Source organism: Mastigoproctus giganteus, chromosome 9 (assembly GCF_048544385.1).
Source record: "Mastigoproctus giganteus isolate SK-2022 chromosome 9, ASM4854438v1, whole genome shotgun sequence".
Lineage (NCBI taxonomy): Eukaryota > Metazoa > Arthropoda > Arachnida > Uropygi > Thelyphonidae > Mastigoproctus > Mastigoproctus giganteus.
Window position 1 is genome coordinate 5,493,668 of NC_143583.1, and position 18,695 is coordinate 5,512,362.

Sequence of the window (18,695 nt, forward strand, 5' to 3'; positions counted from 1 at the left end):
GCTGGTGGCTGCATGTGTTCGGACTGTTTTGACAGAGAGAGAGCAGGAATTATAGAAGCCAATTCAGAAGAACAGTGCCCATTGAAGTATTGTAGAAGAGGCATGCAGCAGAAACAGTGCATCTATGAGACAGCGAGTGGAGAGACTCTGTTAGAGATGAATCATTAATTAACCTAACTGCCCTCTTCTGAAGTGAATCAAGAAGCCTGAGAGAGGTTTAGGGGGCACCACCCCAGATGTGGGAACAATATTCCATGGCAGGGTGGATTTGCGATTTATACAGAGTGAGCAGCTGTTTGGAAGAAAAGTAACGCCGAGAGCAAAAGAGAAAACCAAGTTTTTTAGATGCAGAGGAAGCAATATTTGTAATGTGCTTGTGCCAAGATAGATTAGAAGTCAGGGTAATCCCCAAAAGAGATATATCCTTTTGCCTAGAAATCGGAATGTCACTAAAGATAAGCATAGGAGCAGAAGAATCCTTTTTGCGAGATATAAGACAAGACTGAGTTTTAGAAGGGTTGAAATCAACTAAGTTGTCTTTGCCCCACTGGAGAATTAACTGAAGATCGGCATTTAAGGAATTGGTAATAGATTTTCGAGAAGTTGAAGCGGATTGAGCTGCACAAGGTTTCTCAAAATGGAAAGTGGAATGCAATGTGCTATCATCGGCAAAACTATGGATAGGATTTCCAGTGAATGGAAGAAGGTCATTGATATACAAGAGGAAAAGAGTGGGGGAAAGAACTGAACCTTGGGGGACACTGGCATTAGTGGAGAAGTTAGAAGACAGAGAGCCATCTACCATCACCCTCAGTGAGCGATCAGAGAGAAAACTGGATAACCAATTACTAAAAACAGTTGGCAAACCATAAGATGGAAGCTTGTTTAGAAGACCTTTATGCCAAACACGATCAGAAACCTTTGAGATGTCAAGAGCAACTACTTGTGTTTCACCGAACCTTTCCATTGAATTAGTCCATAAATGGGTAACATAAGCCAGAATATCACCAGTGGATCGACACTGACGGAATCCATACTGGTGATCGTTGATCAGACGGAAGGTTTCTAGGTAGTTTAAGAGTTGGCGGTTAATTGATTTCTCCATTACTTTAGAAAGAGTAGAAGTAATTGCAATGGGACAATAATTGGATGGGAGGGATTTGTCACCCTTTTTAGGAACTGGCTGGATATGAGCAATTTCCAAGCAGAAGGAAAAACACCTTTGGAATAAGAAAGTGAAAAAAGGCGGCAAAGAATAGGAGTAAGTTCAGGAGCACAAGTTTTGAGAACAAGCGGAGAAATACCATCAGGACCTGGTGCTTTCTTAGCATCAAGATTCATCAAAAATCCTGATATCCTTTTGACGGAAGACCACAGGAGGCATTGAAAGGAGCGTGTTGGGAATGGTGGGAGGTGTTTTACCAAGATCATTAATACATGAGCTGGAAGAAAAATGCGATGCTAGCAGGTCAGCTTTATCCTTGGCTGAAGTGACAACAGAACCATCTGGTTTGGACAGGGGTGGGAGCAGAGATGGGCAAAAGCTGCGGCCAATAGCTTTGGCAAGAGACCAGAATGCTCGGCTACCATTAGGGCAAGAAGCAAGTTTTCTACTCTTAGCCTGTTCAAACTCTAGTTTGGACTGATTAATAACTGCTTTACAATTGTTGCGAGTTTTGGTTTAGGCAGAAAATGAAACTGAAGAATTAGAAACAAGCCAATTACGATATGCAACGTTCTTCTCTTGGACAGCCTTAGCACATTTATTGGAAAACCAAGGTTTAGATAAAGGACGAGATTTTAAAGTGGAGTGTGGAATAAAGGATTCCATTCCTGCAAGAATAATTTCACTGACACGATCTGAGCAAACATTGACATCAGATGTTTTGAAACAGTAATCTGACCAAGGAAGAGAAGAAAAGAAGTCTAGCAGGTCATCCCATTTTGCATTCTTGTAATGCCAAACAACACGAGGTTGGGAATAGCCATGAGGTAAAGGTTCCATTGGAGAAGAGACAATAACCAAGTTGTGATCTGTAGTGCCTAAAGGACCTCTCACTTCGACCGTGTACTTAGAAGGATTGTTTGTGAGAAAAAGATCAAGCGTACTGGCTGTATGATTAGAATTGTCTGGTATTCTTGTAGGTAAATCAACAATCTGTGCTAGGTCATTAGTAATTGCAAAAGCCTCAGCATCTCGACCTTCTGGGTCGGTGTGAACCTTAAAATCATTATTAAAATCACTGTGAACATTAAAATCACCAAGGAAAATTGCCTCATTGTTAGGAAAGTTGGACTGGAGAAAGTCAAGTTGCAATGAGAGGAAGTCAAAGAGCTTGAAGTGATTGGTGGAGTTGGGAGAACGGATGAATTTGACACAATGAGGTAGAGAGATTTTAAGCCTGAGAAGATCAAAGAGAGGAGATTCCAAATTGCCAAGTCTCTGACAGGGAATATCAGAATGGACATATGCACAAGTACCACCTTTGAGGCGAAAGGAATCATACAGTGAATAATTTGGGCATCTGAGATGAGCAGTAGTTGAATCAACCGATAACTGAGATTCTGTCAGAAAAAGTACGTGGGGTTTGGCAGACTGCAAGTGGAAATGGACATCGTTGAGATTAGAACTGAGACCACGTATATTTGAGAAATGAATTAGGAAGTCCTTGGGAGGTTTAGATCTTTTCGCAGATAAGCTTGCTCTATTAGTTTGGCAATTCATGGTGTATTCAATAGTAAGAAAAAGTGGGTGGGACATGCTGTATGAAATAATGAAATTTTTGGATATGGCATACATGTGGTAAGAATATACCCAGATCCTTGACATAACGTGGCCTTGACAATGCTCCCCACATACACACTACTCGGACTCCCTCCAGTCACTATCTGGCAGAGTAGAGGTAGCAAGATTATACACTAGCTGATCCGGAAACCTCCTAGAGAGTTACCAATAGGTTCGGTCTGGTGTACTAACCAGCGGCTGGCCTGCGAACACCGTTTTAGAGCTGTACCCTCGAAATGTAATGAATATTGGATCTCGCCAGGACGTTCATCATAACCTTAAAAGTCATCAATCATACTGCATGATGGAAGAGATAGGGAAGGGTTGACTGGAACTTAGCTCTAGAGACTAAACATGGGTTCCACCACTTCAAGCCTCCGATAAGCAAAGTGGTGGTATTTCACCGGGTGATGAGAGTCATCTACCACCTAGTACTGCCTCGTAACATAGAGGGGCAGCGTTCCTCCATGTGGTATGGGCGCCACACCTCGACCCCTGCTTACGTTGGTTCACACCTGGGTGGTCACCCATCATGTACTCGTGTATGGAGGTTATACTCAGGATTACTAACAGTCCCACCATCGTGAAGGTGCAAGCAGAGGATTTGGCTGTTACAGACCGTCCGGACTTCGCCGAAATTGGGTCCACTTGACTTGAGTGTCATGCTAATATCAGTTCCATCAGCGTTTTAGACTCCCAGGGAGCAAGTACAGCTTGTCTGGCATATCTCTGAGAGAATGTTTGTGACAACCTCAAGGACCAAATTTTATTTATTATTTATATATTATTTTGTGCACATGCAGAAAATGTCCATGGCTTCCTTATACCCATATAGCTAATACTAAATTTATAAAACTACAAAAGTTGGCAGGTATATACTTGCAAATGCAATTCAGTTTTTATAGTATACTTTTACAGACAAAAAATTCTAAGCACTGTCAGTTCTAACAAAAAAATGCTAAAAGCTAAATAAGGAAGAACAAAATGCAGAATAATATTAACAAAGCTTTTAAAATGATGGAGGGAAGTTTTTTTAAAAATGAATAAAGCTCTCTGACTTACAAGTTTCTTTACCCCAAGATCTTGCATCGATGTGATACCCTGTCTTTGCAGATACTCTTCTATTTTTTGATCATCAATTCCGTCAACAGCAACACTCCTCCAAAGCTTCTGAAATTCTGAGAAAAGAGCATAAAAAATACTTTTCGTTTAACTGAATTATGTATTAAAATAACTATGCACCCAGAATTAAATTACAGCTGAATGAGAATACTGAAATTTACTTTAAGTGCAAAATTCTGAAATACTGAATATATAAATGAGTAGGGGGAAAATGGCATACTCCAAATCTTGAATACTAATTCTCCTCATCAAAGATTACAGATAAGTCCTTTATTTGACAATTTCTAAAAAAAGTAAAAAGGGTGGAGGGGGGGACAAACTCCAGTAGAGATAATGGGATGCACAATGATAAATTCAACATAAAGTAGATAGTGCTTAAGTAAAGTAAGGAAAAAATTTATGATGTAAGATTTACATCATCTTACAATGGACTTTTCCCAATAACAGCATCTACTTCTTATTCGTATTGCTTATTTACTGATAAGCAATAGAACAGCATCACTGATGAAGAAAGATCAATTTTTCTAATTTGTTGAGAACAGGGTATAAAACAGGCTTCAATCTAGAATTTATATGAGGAATCTCCAATTTACAAAATTTCAAAAAAGGGAAGGCATCCAAAACAACCAGTCTCGGTATATAAAGGCTGTAGATGTAAGTTCTGAGCTGACGATAACAGTGTTGATGCTTTGAAGCGAGGGGGGAGGAACTTCACTTTGAAATTGAGACACTTTAAAATAAAAATTTACAATAAAAAAAAATAGGTTACAGAACTGTTTCTTGCAGCAGGAGACCAAACAACCGATGTATATATTATCAATGATAACAAAAACAAGGAAAAGTATTTAAAAATAGTCAACCTATCTGTACCCACAAGTGCCCCAATTTTCAACAGCCAAAATGCTTTTAACAGTATAAGCCTGACTTAAAAGTTAGTTTAGAATCATAAGCAACTTGAGACCCCCAGTATAAAAGAAGAATAACCCAAACAAAATTTAATACACTTAGTTTTTTGAGGAGTAACCAATAAACAAAAAAAAAGGAACTATACTCTTTAAAAAGTGCTAAAGAATATTATTGTGGTGGAAATTAAAAAAAATAAAAAAAAAAAAAGAACAGAAAGTGAAATAGAAATTGAAAAATAGATATCAAAAATGGAAATTATATTAATTAGCTAACAAAAGTTACAGGGGTGAGAAGAAACATCATTAATGAGAAAAAATTTTATGAAACAAAAAAAAAAAAAAAAAAAAAGGGAGCGAAATAAGCAAAAACAATAAATATGATGATGCATCACCTCAATACTGCTATATCAAATAATTCTGAACTCACTCCTGTTCTTTCCCACCTTTTTTCACTTTCTTATTCCAAAGGTGTTTTTGCTTCTTCTTGGAAATTTGCTCATATCCAGCCAGTTCCTGAAAAGGGTGACAAATCCCTCCCATCAAATTATCACCCATTGCAATTACTTCTACTCTTTCTAAAGTAATGGAGAAATCAATTAACTGCCAACTCATAAACTACCTAGAAACCTTCCATCTGAACAACAATCACCAGTATGGATTCCGTCGGTGATCCACTGGTAATATTCTGGCTTATGTTACCCATTTATGGACAAATTCAATGGAAAAGTTCGGTGAAACACAAGCAGTTGCTCTTGACATCTCGAAGGCTTTTGATCATGTTTGGCATAAAGGTTTTCTAAGCAAGCTTCCATCTTATGGTTTGCCAACTGTTTTTTGTAATTAGTTATCCAGTTTTCTCTCTCTGATCACTCACTGAGGATGATGGTAGATGGCTCTCTTGTCTTTTAACTTCTCCACTAATGCCGGTGTCCCCCCCCCCAAGGTTCAGTTCTTTAAACCCACTCTTTTCCTTTTGTATATTGATGACCTTCTTTCATTGACTGGCAATTCTATCCATAGTTTTGCCAATGATAGCTGCATTCCACTTTCCATTTTGAGAAACCTTGCTCTGCTCAATCAGCTTTAATTTCTTGAATATCCGCTACCAATTTCTTAAATGTTAGATCTCCAGGTAATTCTCCAGTGGTGCAAAGACAACTTAGTTGATTTCAATCCTTCTAAAGCTCAGTCTTGTCATATATCTCGCAAAAAGGATTTTTCTGCTCCTATGCTTATCTTTGGTGACACTCCGCTTTCTAGGCAAGGTGATATATCTCTTTCGGGGATTATCCTGACTTCTAAGCACTCTTGACACAAGCACCTTACAAATATTGCTTTTTTTTTTTTTTTTCCTTTATGAAAACCCCAAACATGAAAGGTATCAAAACATATAGTACTTAGTACCGTGCATGGGCTGAAGGAGAAGTATGGGGGGGAGGGGAATGGCGGAAACTTTGCTCTAGAGACTAAACATGGGTTTCGCCACTTCAAGCCTCCAATAAGCAAAGTGGTGGTATTTCACCAGTTGATGAAAATCATCTACCACCTAAGAATTCCTCTGCGTCTAAAAATATTTTCTTTTCTTTTTCAGCATTACTTTTCTTCCAAACAGCTGTTCACTCTGTACAAATTGGAAATCAGCCCTACCGTGGAGTATTGTTCCCACATCTGGGGTGGTGCTCCCAAAAAAAAATATTTTCTTTTCTTTTTCAGCATTACTTTTCTTCCAAACAGCTGTTCACTCTGTACAAATTGGAAATCAGCCCTACCGTGGAGTATTGTTCCCACATCTGGGGTGGTGCTCCCAAAACCTCTATCAGGTTTCTAGATTCCATTCAGAAGAGGGCAGTTAGGTTAATTAATGACTCATCTCTAATAGAGTCTCTCCACTTGCTGTCTCACATCTGTGAGACAGCAAGTGGAGAGACTCTGAGTGGAAAAAACAAAGTGGAGAGACAGCAAGTGGAAAAAACAGAAAAATATCTGTTTTTCTGTTTTTTCTACAGATACTTCCATGGGTACTGTTCTTCTATAATTCCCACTCTCTCTTTCAAAACAGTCCAAACACGTGCCGCCACCAGCCAACGTCCATTTACTGTCCAACTTCAAACTCAGAGAACCAACTTTTCATCTTCCTCGTGTATTCATTCAACTGCCGTTTTCTGGAAGAACCTTCCTTCATATGCATTTCCTGAAAATTACAGTCTACAGAAGTTCAAGTCTAATGCCAAAAAATATCTTCTTTCATCTTCTCAATATCCAACCGAAGCACGGTACTAAGTACTATAGGTTCTAATACCTCTCGTGTTTGGGGTTTTCATAAAAAACTCCATTTACCCTTGGATGAAAAAATTATTTCCTATTTGTAAGAAGAAAGGAGATTAACTCCAGGAGTTCAACCAGACTAAAACCATACTATAGCAAATTTAGCAATGCCAAGATAGAAACTGAGTTGAACATATCTATAAATGCAAACTTAGGAGCTAGTTTCTCATCATATGAAGAGAAAATAAGAGAACAAATGAGCCAAACAAGACTCTGTAGAGTGTCCAATAATTATATAGTGAATGGAGTAAGGTTAAGGTTGAAAACACCGAGCAGGAGGCCTGCCAATGTTAACATATCAAGAATTTTTTAAAATCGAGACCACTGAAATGGGTCTAAAAAATATGTTCTACGAACAGTGTTAATCCAACTGAATTATATTCAATTCACTGGTTAATAACATCATGTATGTTGCCCTTTCTTGTTTACTTAATCTGATGCTTTCAAATTAGGTATCATGTTCAACAGTGCAGAAATCCTGAACAGGCAAAGGAAGAAATAGAAACACTATGTTCTTCCATCACCTGCTGAAATGTCTTAGAGATGAAGCATCAGCAGCCAAATTTGCTTCTATATTTTTTCAGATATATATTTTTGTCATATTTTCTTTATATAGGTCACGCAGTCTCCATTTCACATTAGGTTATTTCTTTTCAAAAATTCATATTAGTTTGTGAGAGCTTTAGTCCAGTAAAGGAGATATATCTCATTGATCTCGAATTATTCACTTCTGAAAATTCTTTTCTAATTTTCTAGTCAAGTTTTGTAACTTATTTAGGATAAATTTATGCATGAAAGGAGATACCATCTCACTGACATTTTATAGTATCCTTCTTTCTCCAACCACTTTCACTCACCTTATACAAGGATGCATTTTTTTTTTTTTTTTTTTGTAGTTGTTGGCACATAGGCTTCTGTGGCCATAATGCACCTCCCAAGGTTTTTTTGCAGTACTTTGATCCAAGCCCGAGGCGGGAATCGAACCCGCGACCTTTGGGTTGCCAGGCAGGCACTTTACCCACCCGGCTAGCCTGGTCGGCGGATGGATTTTAATTCCTTAAACTTTTATTAAATTTTTTAACATTTCCACCACTTCTCTCCATTTGGTTAGTGAATGCTATATTATTGCATCTTATTGCCAACCTCACAAGGGGAATTTATAATTTATTCTAATAGTTTTAAGCCCTCCTTTCTCCATCAGTGACTTCTATAAGTTGTGTTTATTATTATTCAAAGCCACCCCCCCCCACTGCAACTTAACTTTTTTTCAGTTGTTGGTAACACATCCTCTTGAATTTAAAATTTTGAAAATGCAAATTCATCTTTTGTCTTTGATTCCATGAACAGTTTATTATTATTATTATAAAATTTTTCTCCTTTATGGGTTTTTCGGTCCCGTGATGGGTATTGGGACCAAATGCATGGGGTGGTTGGTTATGTCTGGTTACTATTATCATTGTTATTATTACTGTTGGTTTGGTCAAGGAACTCTCTTACCATCCTACAGGCATTCAAGATTGCAGTTTTCTGGAGTTCCAAAGAAGTCTTCTCTGGGATGACTATTGCTGCTAGATTCTTATGGAGGCTCTTTTGCATGGTGATCAAGATGGTCATTACTTCTTCCATATGATTCACGTCTTTGACTTCATATCTTAGATCTGAGTACTTCCTGATCTTTTCCTTGTATGTTTTCTGGAGGCTGATGGTATTGGGCACTGCTCTGTCGATCAGGTAGGTAGCCATTTCCTTCTTGTCGATGAGGATTATATTTGGTCAGTTATGTGGGATCATCTTGTCTGTTTTTATGGCATGGTCCCAGTATAGTCTGTGAGTACAGGTCTCTAGTATGGCCCAAGGTTCGTAACTCTAATACAATAAACTTTCTTTGATCAGCTTGTATTTATTCACTAACTTCTGATGTATTTTCCTGGCTAACTGGTTTTGTCTGGGAGTGTATTCCGTTTGGATGATTGCCTTGCATCCTGCGGTGCTGTACTGAATTGTTTCTAGGGCCAGGTGGCATCGACAACATGTGTCATCTGTTACTCTGGTGTTCTTGGCGATATATTTCCTATAGTTTATGGTGTCAATTACCTGATCTTGGATAGCAAACTTGAATCCTTCAGTCTCGGGGAGGAGCTTTCCTTTTGTGAGCCAAGCATTGGAAGCCATCTTATCTATGTAGTCTTGAGGTCATTGTAGTGTCAGCCATGGAGTGCTTTCTTCGCCCATCTTTCTGTCTTTGTTTCTTCTGTTGGTGTGAGTGTGGTATCCTTGTTCAGGTTGAGCGTTGTGTGCCATTTATTTATCTTTATTACAGCTTGGTAGACTGGTGCTGTGTTTTCCTGAAAGTAATCTCATAGGTTTTTAATCACCTTCTTTTCTTGTTCACTTGTTGGCCAACTTCGGGTGGTGTCGGCAGCTCTTGGTCATCATTATCCTGGTTGATCTCAATCTCCATCAGCTTGGTCCAATCTATGATTTCAATGGAGTACGTTAGTACTGGGACTGTACAAGTGTTTATGACTGTGACCATGTTCCCGCCATTCAGCTGTGATTTTAACAGGCATCTCAGTCTCTTGATCATATTACTGTCAGGCGAGTCTTGATCTACTTGTGTTCTAACTGGTGAGCTTGCATCTTTCCCAGATATTTGTATGTCTCTTTCTCTGTAATGGTTTCATTTTCTTCACCAGTCTTCAACTGGTAGTTTAGTCTGACTAGATGCCCTTGATGTAATCCATGGGTCTAGCATTTTTCTAGGCCAAACTGCATACTAATGTCAGTGCTGAACTCTTCAGTGATCTGGAGTAGCTGTTGGAGATGATTCTCAGTTGCAACGTAGTTAGGTATCATCTATGTACATCAGGTGAGAAGGGTGTACAGGTTCTTTCTTTCTTCTTTTAAGGTATATATACATACTTGCTGTTATTGAGCATAGCAGACAGTGGGTTGAGTGCTAGACAGAACCATAGTGAGCTCAGGGCATCTCCCAGGAAGATTCCTCTTCTGCTTGTTATCGGTCTGGTTGTGATGTTCTAGACCTTAATGGTGGTCCTTCGCCATTGTAATAAGTAAATAGGAATGATTTCAGTGAAGGAAAATACACATCTGGTGAGTATGGGCTTGGCAAACCCAGGGTCCTGAGCTGGATATCATCATTCTTCTCTTTCTTGGTGATTCCTTTCTACTTCTGATTCTCTCTCTTTCTCAGGGTAATTTGGGAATTTTTTTTTTTGGCTGGTGCAGCATAACCCTCAGGCTTCCTTGAGGCTTATGCTGCTTCCTTGCCATATGGCTAATAATAATAATAATAGTAATAATTACTCCGGATCACCGAAGAATTCAGCAAGGACATCAGGATGGAATTTGGTCTAGACAAATGGGAAAATTATTTGGCTGAAACTACCAGCTGCTGACTGGTAAAGAGATCGAAGCTATAACAGAAAGAGAGACCTACAAATACCTAGGTATGATGTAGGCTCAGCAGATAGAGCACAAGGAAATCAAGAAGTGCCTGACCGAAAAATATCATCACAGACTCAGAAGCCTGCTGAAAGCAAAAGTGAATGGAGGGAACACAGTTAAAGCCATAAACACCTATGCAGCTCCAGTACTAACATACTTTCTGTGGTCACAGACTGGACTAACACTGAGCTAGAAGATATCACGTGAAAGACAAGGACAATGATGACCAAGAGCTGCAAACACCAACCGAAGTCAGCTGTGGAGAGACTAACAATAGCTCGGAAAGAGGGAGGAAGGGGCCTGATAGAGCAACAGAAAACAGCGATAGTTAACCTGAAGGATTACTTCGAGAACACCACAGCACCACTCCACCAGGCCATAAGGAAGACAGATAAGTGGCATACCCCACTCAACCTAAGCGAGGAACCCCCACCCACCCAGACTGCACAAGAAACGAAGTTAGAAAGATGGGCAAAGAAGACACTACAATGACCTCCATCAAGATCACATCGATAACACTGCTTCCAATGCATGGCTCACAAGCAGGATATTGTTCCCCAAGACTGAAGGGGAACAGCATCAGCGTCATGTTGACGATGTCACCTGGCCTCAAAAACGATCCAACACATCACCGCGGGATGCAAGGTGATCACCCAGACTGAGTAGACTCATAGACACGACCAGGTAGCCAGGATAATACATCAGAAGCTAGCAAGGAAATACCAGTTGACCAAAGAAAGTGTACCATTACTACAAAAATGAATCCCAGGCAGTACTAGAGACCCGAACCCACAAACTGTACTGGGACCGGGCCATAATAACAGATAAGACCATCCTGCATAACAAACCGGACATAACCCTTGTGGACAAAATGGAAAAGGCTACCTACCTGATTGACATAGCGATGCCCATCACTAACGATGTCCAGAAAACCCATGAGGAAATAATTAGGAAGTACAGGAACCTGAGACATAAGATCAAGGAGATGTGGCATATGCAAGAAGTATCAACCATCCTGATCATTGTGTCAACCACTAGTATGGTACCAAAGACTCTACATGGCAGCAATAGGTCTCCCAGAGAACACCTACAAGGAACTACAGAAAGTCGCAATCCTGAACACCTGTAGGATAGTTAGAGATTTCCTCGACCAACAATAACACCAGAAATTACAACCACCCTGTGTACTTGGTAGCAGTACCAGTCACGGAGTGGAATCCCCCAATCAGGGAGAAATAATAATAATTTAAAAACCTATACAATTCCAGTTATTGGGATTATTGTAAATGCAGTAAGATCGAGATCGAGTTTACTACCTGTTTATAATTAGATGCACTAAGAGAAAAGTCCAATAAACCAGAAAGTGCAAATTGTTTTTATTTTTTTATGGTAGTGATGTCCAGATATGTGCTTTAGAAAAATAGCACAAAGGCGTTCAAAATTGATTCTTATAACCGAACATATGATAATGATAACAATTTCCATTATAAAAATGACCTTTTAGAGAGATAAATAGCTTAGTTATATAAAGAAATTTCAATAATAATAATAATAAAAAAGAAAAAACAAAACAATGTGCTATGTGGGTTCACATTATGATACCTCCATTTATTCTTACGGATGCAAAATATGTTTCCACATTTTTTTAAGTTTGCACTGGCTGGCAAAAACTTACATAAAGTTGAATTTCCACAAGTCGAGTATTACGTAAGTCAGAGAGTGCCTGTATATGCAGGACCTGTTAATAAATATATTCATTGTATTGCACTGTTCTTCACAAAACTTCAAATAACTCCATTGACTGTATAATTAAATTTAAAAAACGTAGTTAGGTATCATCTATGTACATCAGGTGAGAGGGGTGTACAGGTTCTTTCTTTCTTCTTTTAAGGTATATATACATACTTGCTGTTATTGAGCAAATTTAAAAAGCTGGGGGTGCTGCAGTTCCGCAGTGCCTACCAACAAGCCACTACAGATTAAAACAAAGCATTTTTCTGACCATTCTAGCAGACTGTTCAAGTCATCATGAAGGTGAGCTGCTTGGTAGTGATCATTAAATTTTGTTGTCTGCAAATTTTGACATCAAGCCTTCTATAACATCATCGATGTCATTTATGAAAATCAGAAACAGCAGTGGTCTAAGAACTGATCCATGGGGATCCCACTTATGACTTTACACCAATCTGAAGAATATCCATTAATCAACCCTCTGTCTTCTGCCCTGCTGTTTGTTGTTGTTATTTGAAAGCTATTGGCACAAGAGCAGCTTAGGCTATAATGCGCCTAGCCTAGGTAGGAGAGTTTCGTATATCAGCATTTTTTCACTTTCCTTGTGGTTTATGGCAGAACCAAGACTCTGATATATATGTATTTGTGTAGCTTCTCTATAAAAGGTGTACTATTAATTTTATATGTTTTGAAAGTATCCAGTTAACTTAAGGAAGGAGAAAACTTTGGTAATATTTGGCCGGTCATCTAAAATTGTTTTAAGCATTAGGTTGTTTTGTTTATTCATTATTGATTGAAAGGCTCCTTGACGCTCTCTATGAAATTTTGGACAATTCACCATGAAGTGATGTATAGTCAGCGGAACTTGATAGTTTTGGCATTGGTGGGGGGTCTTCACCTCTGAGTGGGTAAGATTGAGTCATATGTGTATGCCCGATTCGCAATCGAGCAAGGATCACTTCTTCCTGTCTATTCGATCAGAAGCTAGTAGGCCACGGTCAAAGTGTTTCTTTTATTAGATGAAGTTTGTTGTTAGTCTGATCTAGCCAGTATTGTTCCCATTGTTTTATACTGCTTTGGTGGATCAAGGACTTGTAATCTGTATATGGCATTGTGTGAAAGGCATAATTTGCCTTTTGGGGAGTAAAACGTCTACAGAAAGAATAGACAGGATAGGAAGGGGGGAGGGGTTATGCTATTAGTTAAGAAACACATAAAAACCAAGGAAGTGAAGCCAGTCGACATCGCTGGACAGTGCAGTGTTGAGTCAGTTTGGTGTGACATAAGCATTGGGAGATCAAAATTGAGAGTAGGAGTGTGCTATAGGCCTAATGACTCTGATGAGTATAGTAAGGAACTGTACAGGGAAATAGAGTGGGCCAGTAAATCAGAGAGTCTTATAATGGGAGATTTTAATTTCCCAGATATTGACTGGAATTTGGGGGCTGGTTACTCACACACTAGCAGGGCTTTTGTGGATTTATTGGATGATTGTTTTCTACATCAGCATGTTCAGGAGGCAACTAGAGGGAGTAATACTCTTGATTTGATTATCAGCAGTGATTCTTCATGCATTAAGAATCTGCAGATAAATGAACCACTAGGTGGCAGTGATCACAGTGTGCTGAAGTGGGATTTACTGAAAGAGGTAACTACCATTAGGGGTAAAGGGAAGGGTTATTGCTTCCGTAAAGGTGACTACGATGGACTGAGACAGTATTTAAATTCTATACAGTGGGACCAACTGATGATGTTACCAACAGCAAATTCAAAATGGGAAGCATTCAAAGAACATATCTTGGAAGCTACTAGGCTTTACATACCAACTAAGAAATATTGTTCAAGGTTTAGGCCAAAATGGATGTCAGATGAACTAATGAGGCATATGGCAGAGAAGAAAAATGCATGGGATACTTACAAATTAACACATGACACAGAAGCCTATGATAGATACAAGTTGATATGCAACCAAGTTACAAAGGAGGTTAGGAAGGCGAAGGCAGATTACGAGAAATCCTTGGCAAGGGATGCAAAGAAAAACAGCAAAGAGTTCTTTACTTATGTAAACTCTAGAAGGAAGGGGATGAATCAGATTGGTCCACTTGATATTGATGGGTCAACTGTTGATGATCCTGCTCAGGTAGCTAACAAACTAAATGAATATTTTGCATCGACATTCACACATGAGGAGTTATTCAGCAAGGGGAATGCCAGAGGTGTATTCAACTCTAGCAGTAAGCTACAGAATCTTGAAATAACTGGGAGTAAAGTGGAGGAGAAACTGTTGAAGATAAACACAAGAAAGGCACCCGGGGTGGATGGGATCTATCCAGTTATATTAAAGGAGGCAGCAAAGGAAGTAAGCAAACCCTTAGCCATAATTATGAGAGCTTCCTTGGACTCAGGGGAGGTACCCATAGACTGGAAATGTGCAAATGTGACCCCAATTCACAAAGGAGGATCAAAGGCTGACACAAGTAACTATAGACCTGTGAGCTTAACTTCTGTTCCAGGAAAATTAATGGAGGCACTGGTTAAAGAAGCACTGCAGGATCATTTAGACAAGACTTCAGTTATAGCTCAGACACAGCATGGTTTTGTTAAGGGGAAGTCTTGCCTGACCAACTTGATTGGATACTATGATGCAGTCACAAAAGAACTGGATGCAGGGAATAACTTTGATATTATATACTTGGATCTTAGAAAGGCTTTTGATACTGTTGCACATGGAAGACTGCTACACAAATTGGAGCAGTGTGACATTGGAGGCAAATTGCTGCTATGGATAAAGGGGTGGTTGAGTGGGAGAAGACAGAGAGTGGTAATCAATGGACACTGCTCATCGTGGACTAATGTTATTAGTGGAGTATCTCAGGGCTCAGTGTTGGGTCCATTATTGTTTTCTGTATTTATAAATGATATTGATGATGTATATCAAGCTTAATGTCCAAGTTTGCAGATGATACAAAGGTTGGCAGGGTTGTCAAGGACACTACTGACACTACACTGCTGCAACAGGATCTGGAAAGGTTGAGCAGATGGGCTGAGAGGTGGCAAATGAAGTTTAACATTGACAAATGTAAAGTACTACACATGGGAAACAGCAACCCCAGGGCAACGTATCAACTCTGTGGTACTACACTGACAGTGGTAGAGAATGAAAGGGACTTGGGGGTGATTGTGCAGGCAGATATGAAGTTCTCTGAGCAGTGCAGACGGGCTGCAAGAGTAGCTCATGGAGTATTGTCAATGATATACAGGAATTTTTCCAGCAGGGATAAGGAGGTGATTATTCCATTGTATAAGGCAATGGTCAGGCCACACCTAGAGTACTGTATACAGGTCTGGAGGCCTCATTTTAAGAAGGATGTAGAGCTGCTGGAACGAGTACAGAGAAGGGCAACAAGATTAGTGAATGGAACAAAGGGGTGCTCTTACGAGGAAAGGCTTAAGTTTTGGAAATTACAGTGTCTGGAGACTAGGCACCAGCGAGGTGATCTGATAGAGGTGTATAAAGCCTTGAATGGTTTAAGCATGCTCAATGCTGATGGGATTCTTCCTCTAGCTCAGAAAAATCACCTGAGAGGGCATAAATTCAAATTGAGGAAAGACAGATGTAGGATAGACGTGCGGAAATTTGCCTTTAGCCAGCGGGTGGTTGGTTGGTGGAACAGACTGCCATCCCTTGTGGTGGAGGTTGATAGCCTAAATAAGTTTAAGGCTCAGCTGGACAGGTATTTTGAACGAACAGAGGGGTGAAGTGGAAGTGGGTTTTTTTTTTTTTTTTTTTTGGCTGATGCTGCATAAGCTTGCTTTCTTGCATCAAATGCCTCTACTAATGCTAATCAGATGTGGAAGCTTCTTTTGCTGCTTTGTCTGCTCTTTTGTTTCCAGTTATTCCTATGTGGCCTGGGATCCAGCAGAATCTGATATTGTGATTTCTTTGTAACAGCTTTGATACTGAAAATTGGATATGTTGTAGGATTGGGTGTCCTTTGGTATTTGCGTTCTGCAAGGCAGTAACAGAGCTAAGCGATTCTGTGAAAATAATGCTGTTTGCTATCTCTTTATGTTTGATTTGGTTTATAGCCATTGAAATGGCTTGTAATTCGGCAGTAAAAATACTGCATTCTTTTGGGAGTTGTTGAATGAAGGTACGATCCTCAAAATGAATTGCAGCTCCTACACAAGTCTCTGATTTAGACCAATCTGTATATATGAAAGTGTGATGTGGACATTGTTCTTTGTATACTGCATATAATTTTCTGGATAGAGTGTTTTTCCCCCAGGTTTGAAAATACATATCATATATGGGTTGAACTATGCACCATGGTGGAATGGTCTGTGCAATTGCAGTTGCTACGTTGTCATAATCAAGCTCTCGGCTTAGTAGTAAATCTTTCAGACGGATGTTGGCAGGTCGATTAATCCGCGGACGGGCTTGGTATATGTTTTCCCAATTATATGAAAACAGAAAATGTCTATTTGGATGATTACTGATAGATTTTATCTTGACGGCATAGTGCAATAACAAGTTCTGTCGTCTAAGCTCTAATGAAGGTTCATGGGCTTCTGCATAAAGGCTTTGTATAGGTGAAGTTCGAAAAGCTCAGAGTGCTACACGGAGTGCACTGTGGTGTATGGGGTCTAACCATCTTAAAGCACTTGGTTTCGCCGAGTCGTAAACTGCTGCTCCATAATCTAGTTTGGCACGAACTATAGATCGATAAAGTTTGAGAAGTGTATATCGATCTGCTCCCCAAGTTGTTGCGGAAAGAACTTTGAGAATGTTTAATTTCTTTAAGCAAGAAAGCCTGAGTTGTTTAATGTGATCAAGGAATGTTAGTTTCTTATCTAAAAGAAGTCCTAAGAATCTTATGCTTGGTGCTACTGGGATAATATGTCCGTCAAGTTTCAATTCAGGATCAGGGTGTAGATTTCGTTTTCTACAGAAGTGTATACACGCAGTTTTTTGTGTGGAAATCCGAAAGCCATTTGTTTGAGCCCATTTGCTTATTTTGTTTATTGTTCCTTGTAGCTGCCATTCTATACTTCACATATTCTGAGAGTGTTAGGAAATGCTGAAATCGTCAACGTATAAAGCTGCGCCAACGATTCTTAGAATGTGCTCGGTTATTGTATTTATTTTAATAGCAAAAAGGGCAGTGCTAAGCACAGACCCCTGAGGCACACCGTCTTCTTGGATGAAAACCTTTGAAAGGATTGTCTGCAGCCTAACTTGGAATGTCCTGTGTTGCAAGAAATTTTGGATATATTTAAGAAGATGTCCATGTAAACCAAGGAGGTATAGGTTTTGAAGGATTCCATAACGCCATGCTGTATCGTAAGCTTTTTCTATATCAAAGCAGATCATGATGTGATGTTCCTTTCGGATGAAGGCATTCCGTATACTGTTTTCTAATTTTATAAGTAGGTCTAGTGTTGAGCGATTTTTCCTGAAACCATGCTGTGCCGGGTCGAGAAGATTATTACTGTTCAAATACCACATTAAATGAGCGTTGATGATTTTTTCTATAACTTTGCCTAGGCAATTTATTAAAGCAATTGGACGGTAGTTGCGTGGATTAGAAAGATGCTTTCGCGGTTTTGGGAAAGCCAGAATTATTGCATTGTGCCAACTATCTGGAAACTGGTTTTCTAGAAATATTTTGTTGAAAAGTTCAAGTAATGCCATTTCAGATTGGTGGTCAAGTTCCTTTATCATCATGTAGTGAATTATGTCTGGTCCTACAGCGCTTTGCTTTGTCTGCGACAGCATTAGCATTAGTAGAGGCATTTGATGCAAGAAAGCAAGCTTATGCAGCATCAGCCAAAAAAAAAAACCACTTCCACTTCACCCTTCTGTTCGTTCAAAATACCTGTCCAGCTGAGTCTTAAACTTATTTAGGCTATAAACTTCCACGATAAGGGATGGAAGTCTGTTCCAACAACCAACCACCCACTGGCTAAAGGCAAATTTCCGCACGTATATCCTACATCTGTCTTTCCTTAATTTGAATGTATGCCCTCTCAGGTGATTATTCTGAGCAAGAGGAAGAATCTCATCAGCATCCAGCATGCTCAAACCATTCAAGGCTTTATACACCTCTATCAGATCATCTCGCTGGTGCCTAGTCTCCAGACACTGTAATTTGCAAAACTTAAGCCTTTCTTCGTAAGAGCACCCCTTTGTTCCATTCACTAATCTTGTTGCCCTTCTCTGTACTCGTTCCAGCAGCTCTACATCCTTCTTGAAATGAGACCTCCAAACCTGTATATGGTACTCTAGGTGTGGCATGACCATTGCCTTATACAACGGAATAATCACCTCCTTATCCCTGCTAGAAAAGTTCCTATAT

At 39.5% G+C, this 18,695-nt stretch overlaps 1 protein-coding gene across 2 annotated transcripts in view; it reads right to left on the minus strand.

Annotated features, from left to right (window-relative positions):
- Positions 1-18,695, minus strand: part of TfIIEbeta (transcription factor IIEbeta) — a 132,012-nt gene that overhangs the window by 21,280 nt on the left and 92,037 nt on the right. For both annotated transcript variants that reach the window (XM_090381731.1, XM_090381730.1), the window contains exon 7: positions 3,848-3,963. In XM_090381731.1, the coding sequence (XP_090237857.1) occupies positions 3,848-3,963 (116 nt within the window). The remainder of the gene's footprint in view (positions 1-3,847; positions 3,964-18,695) is intronic.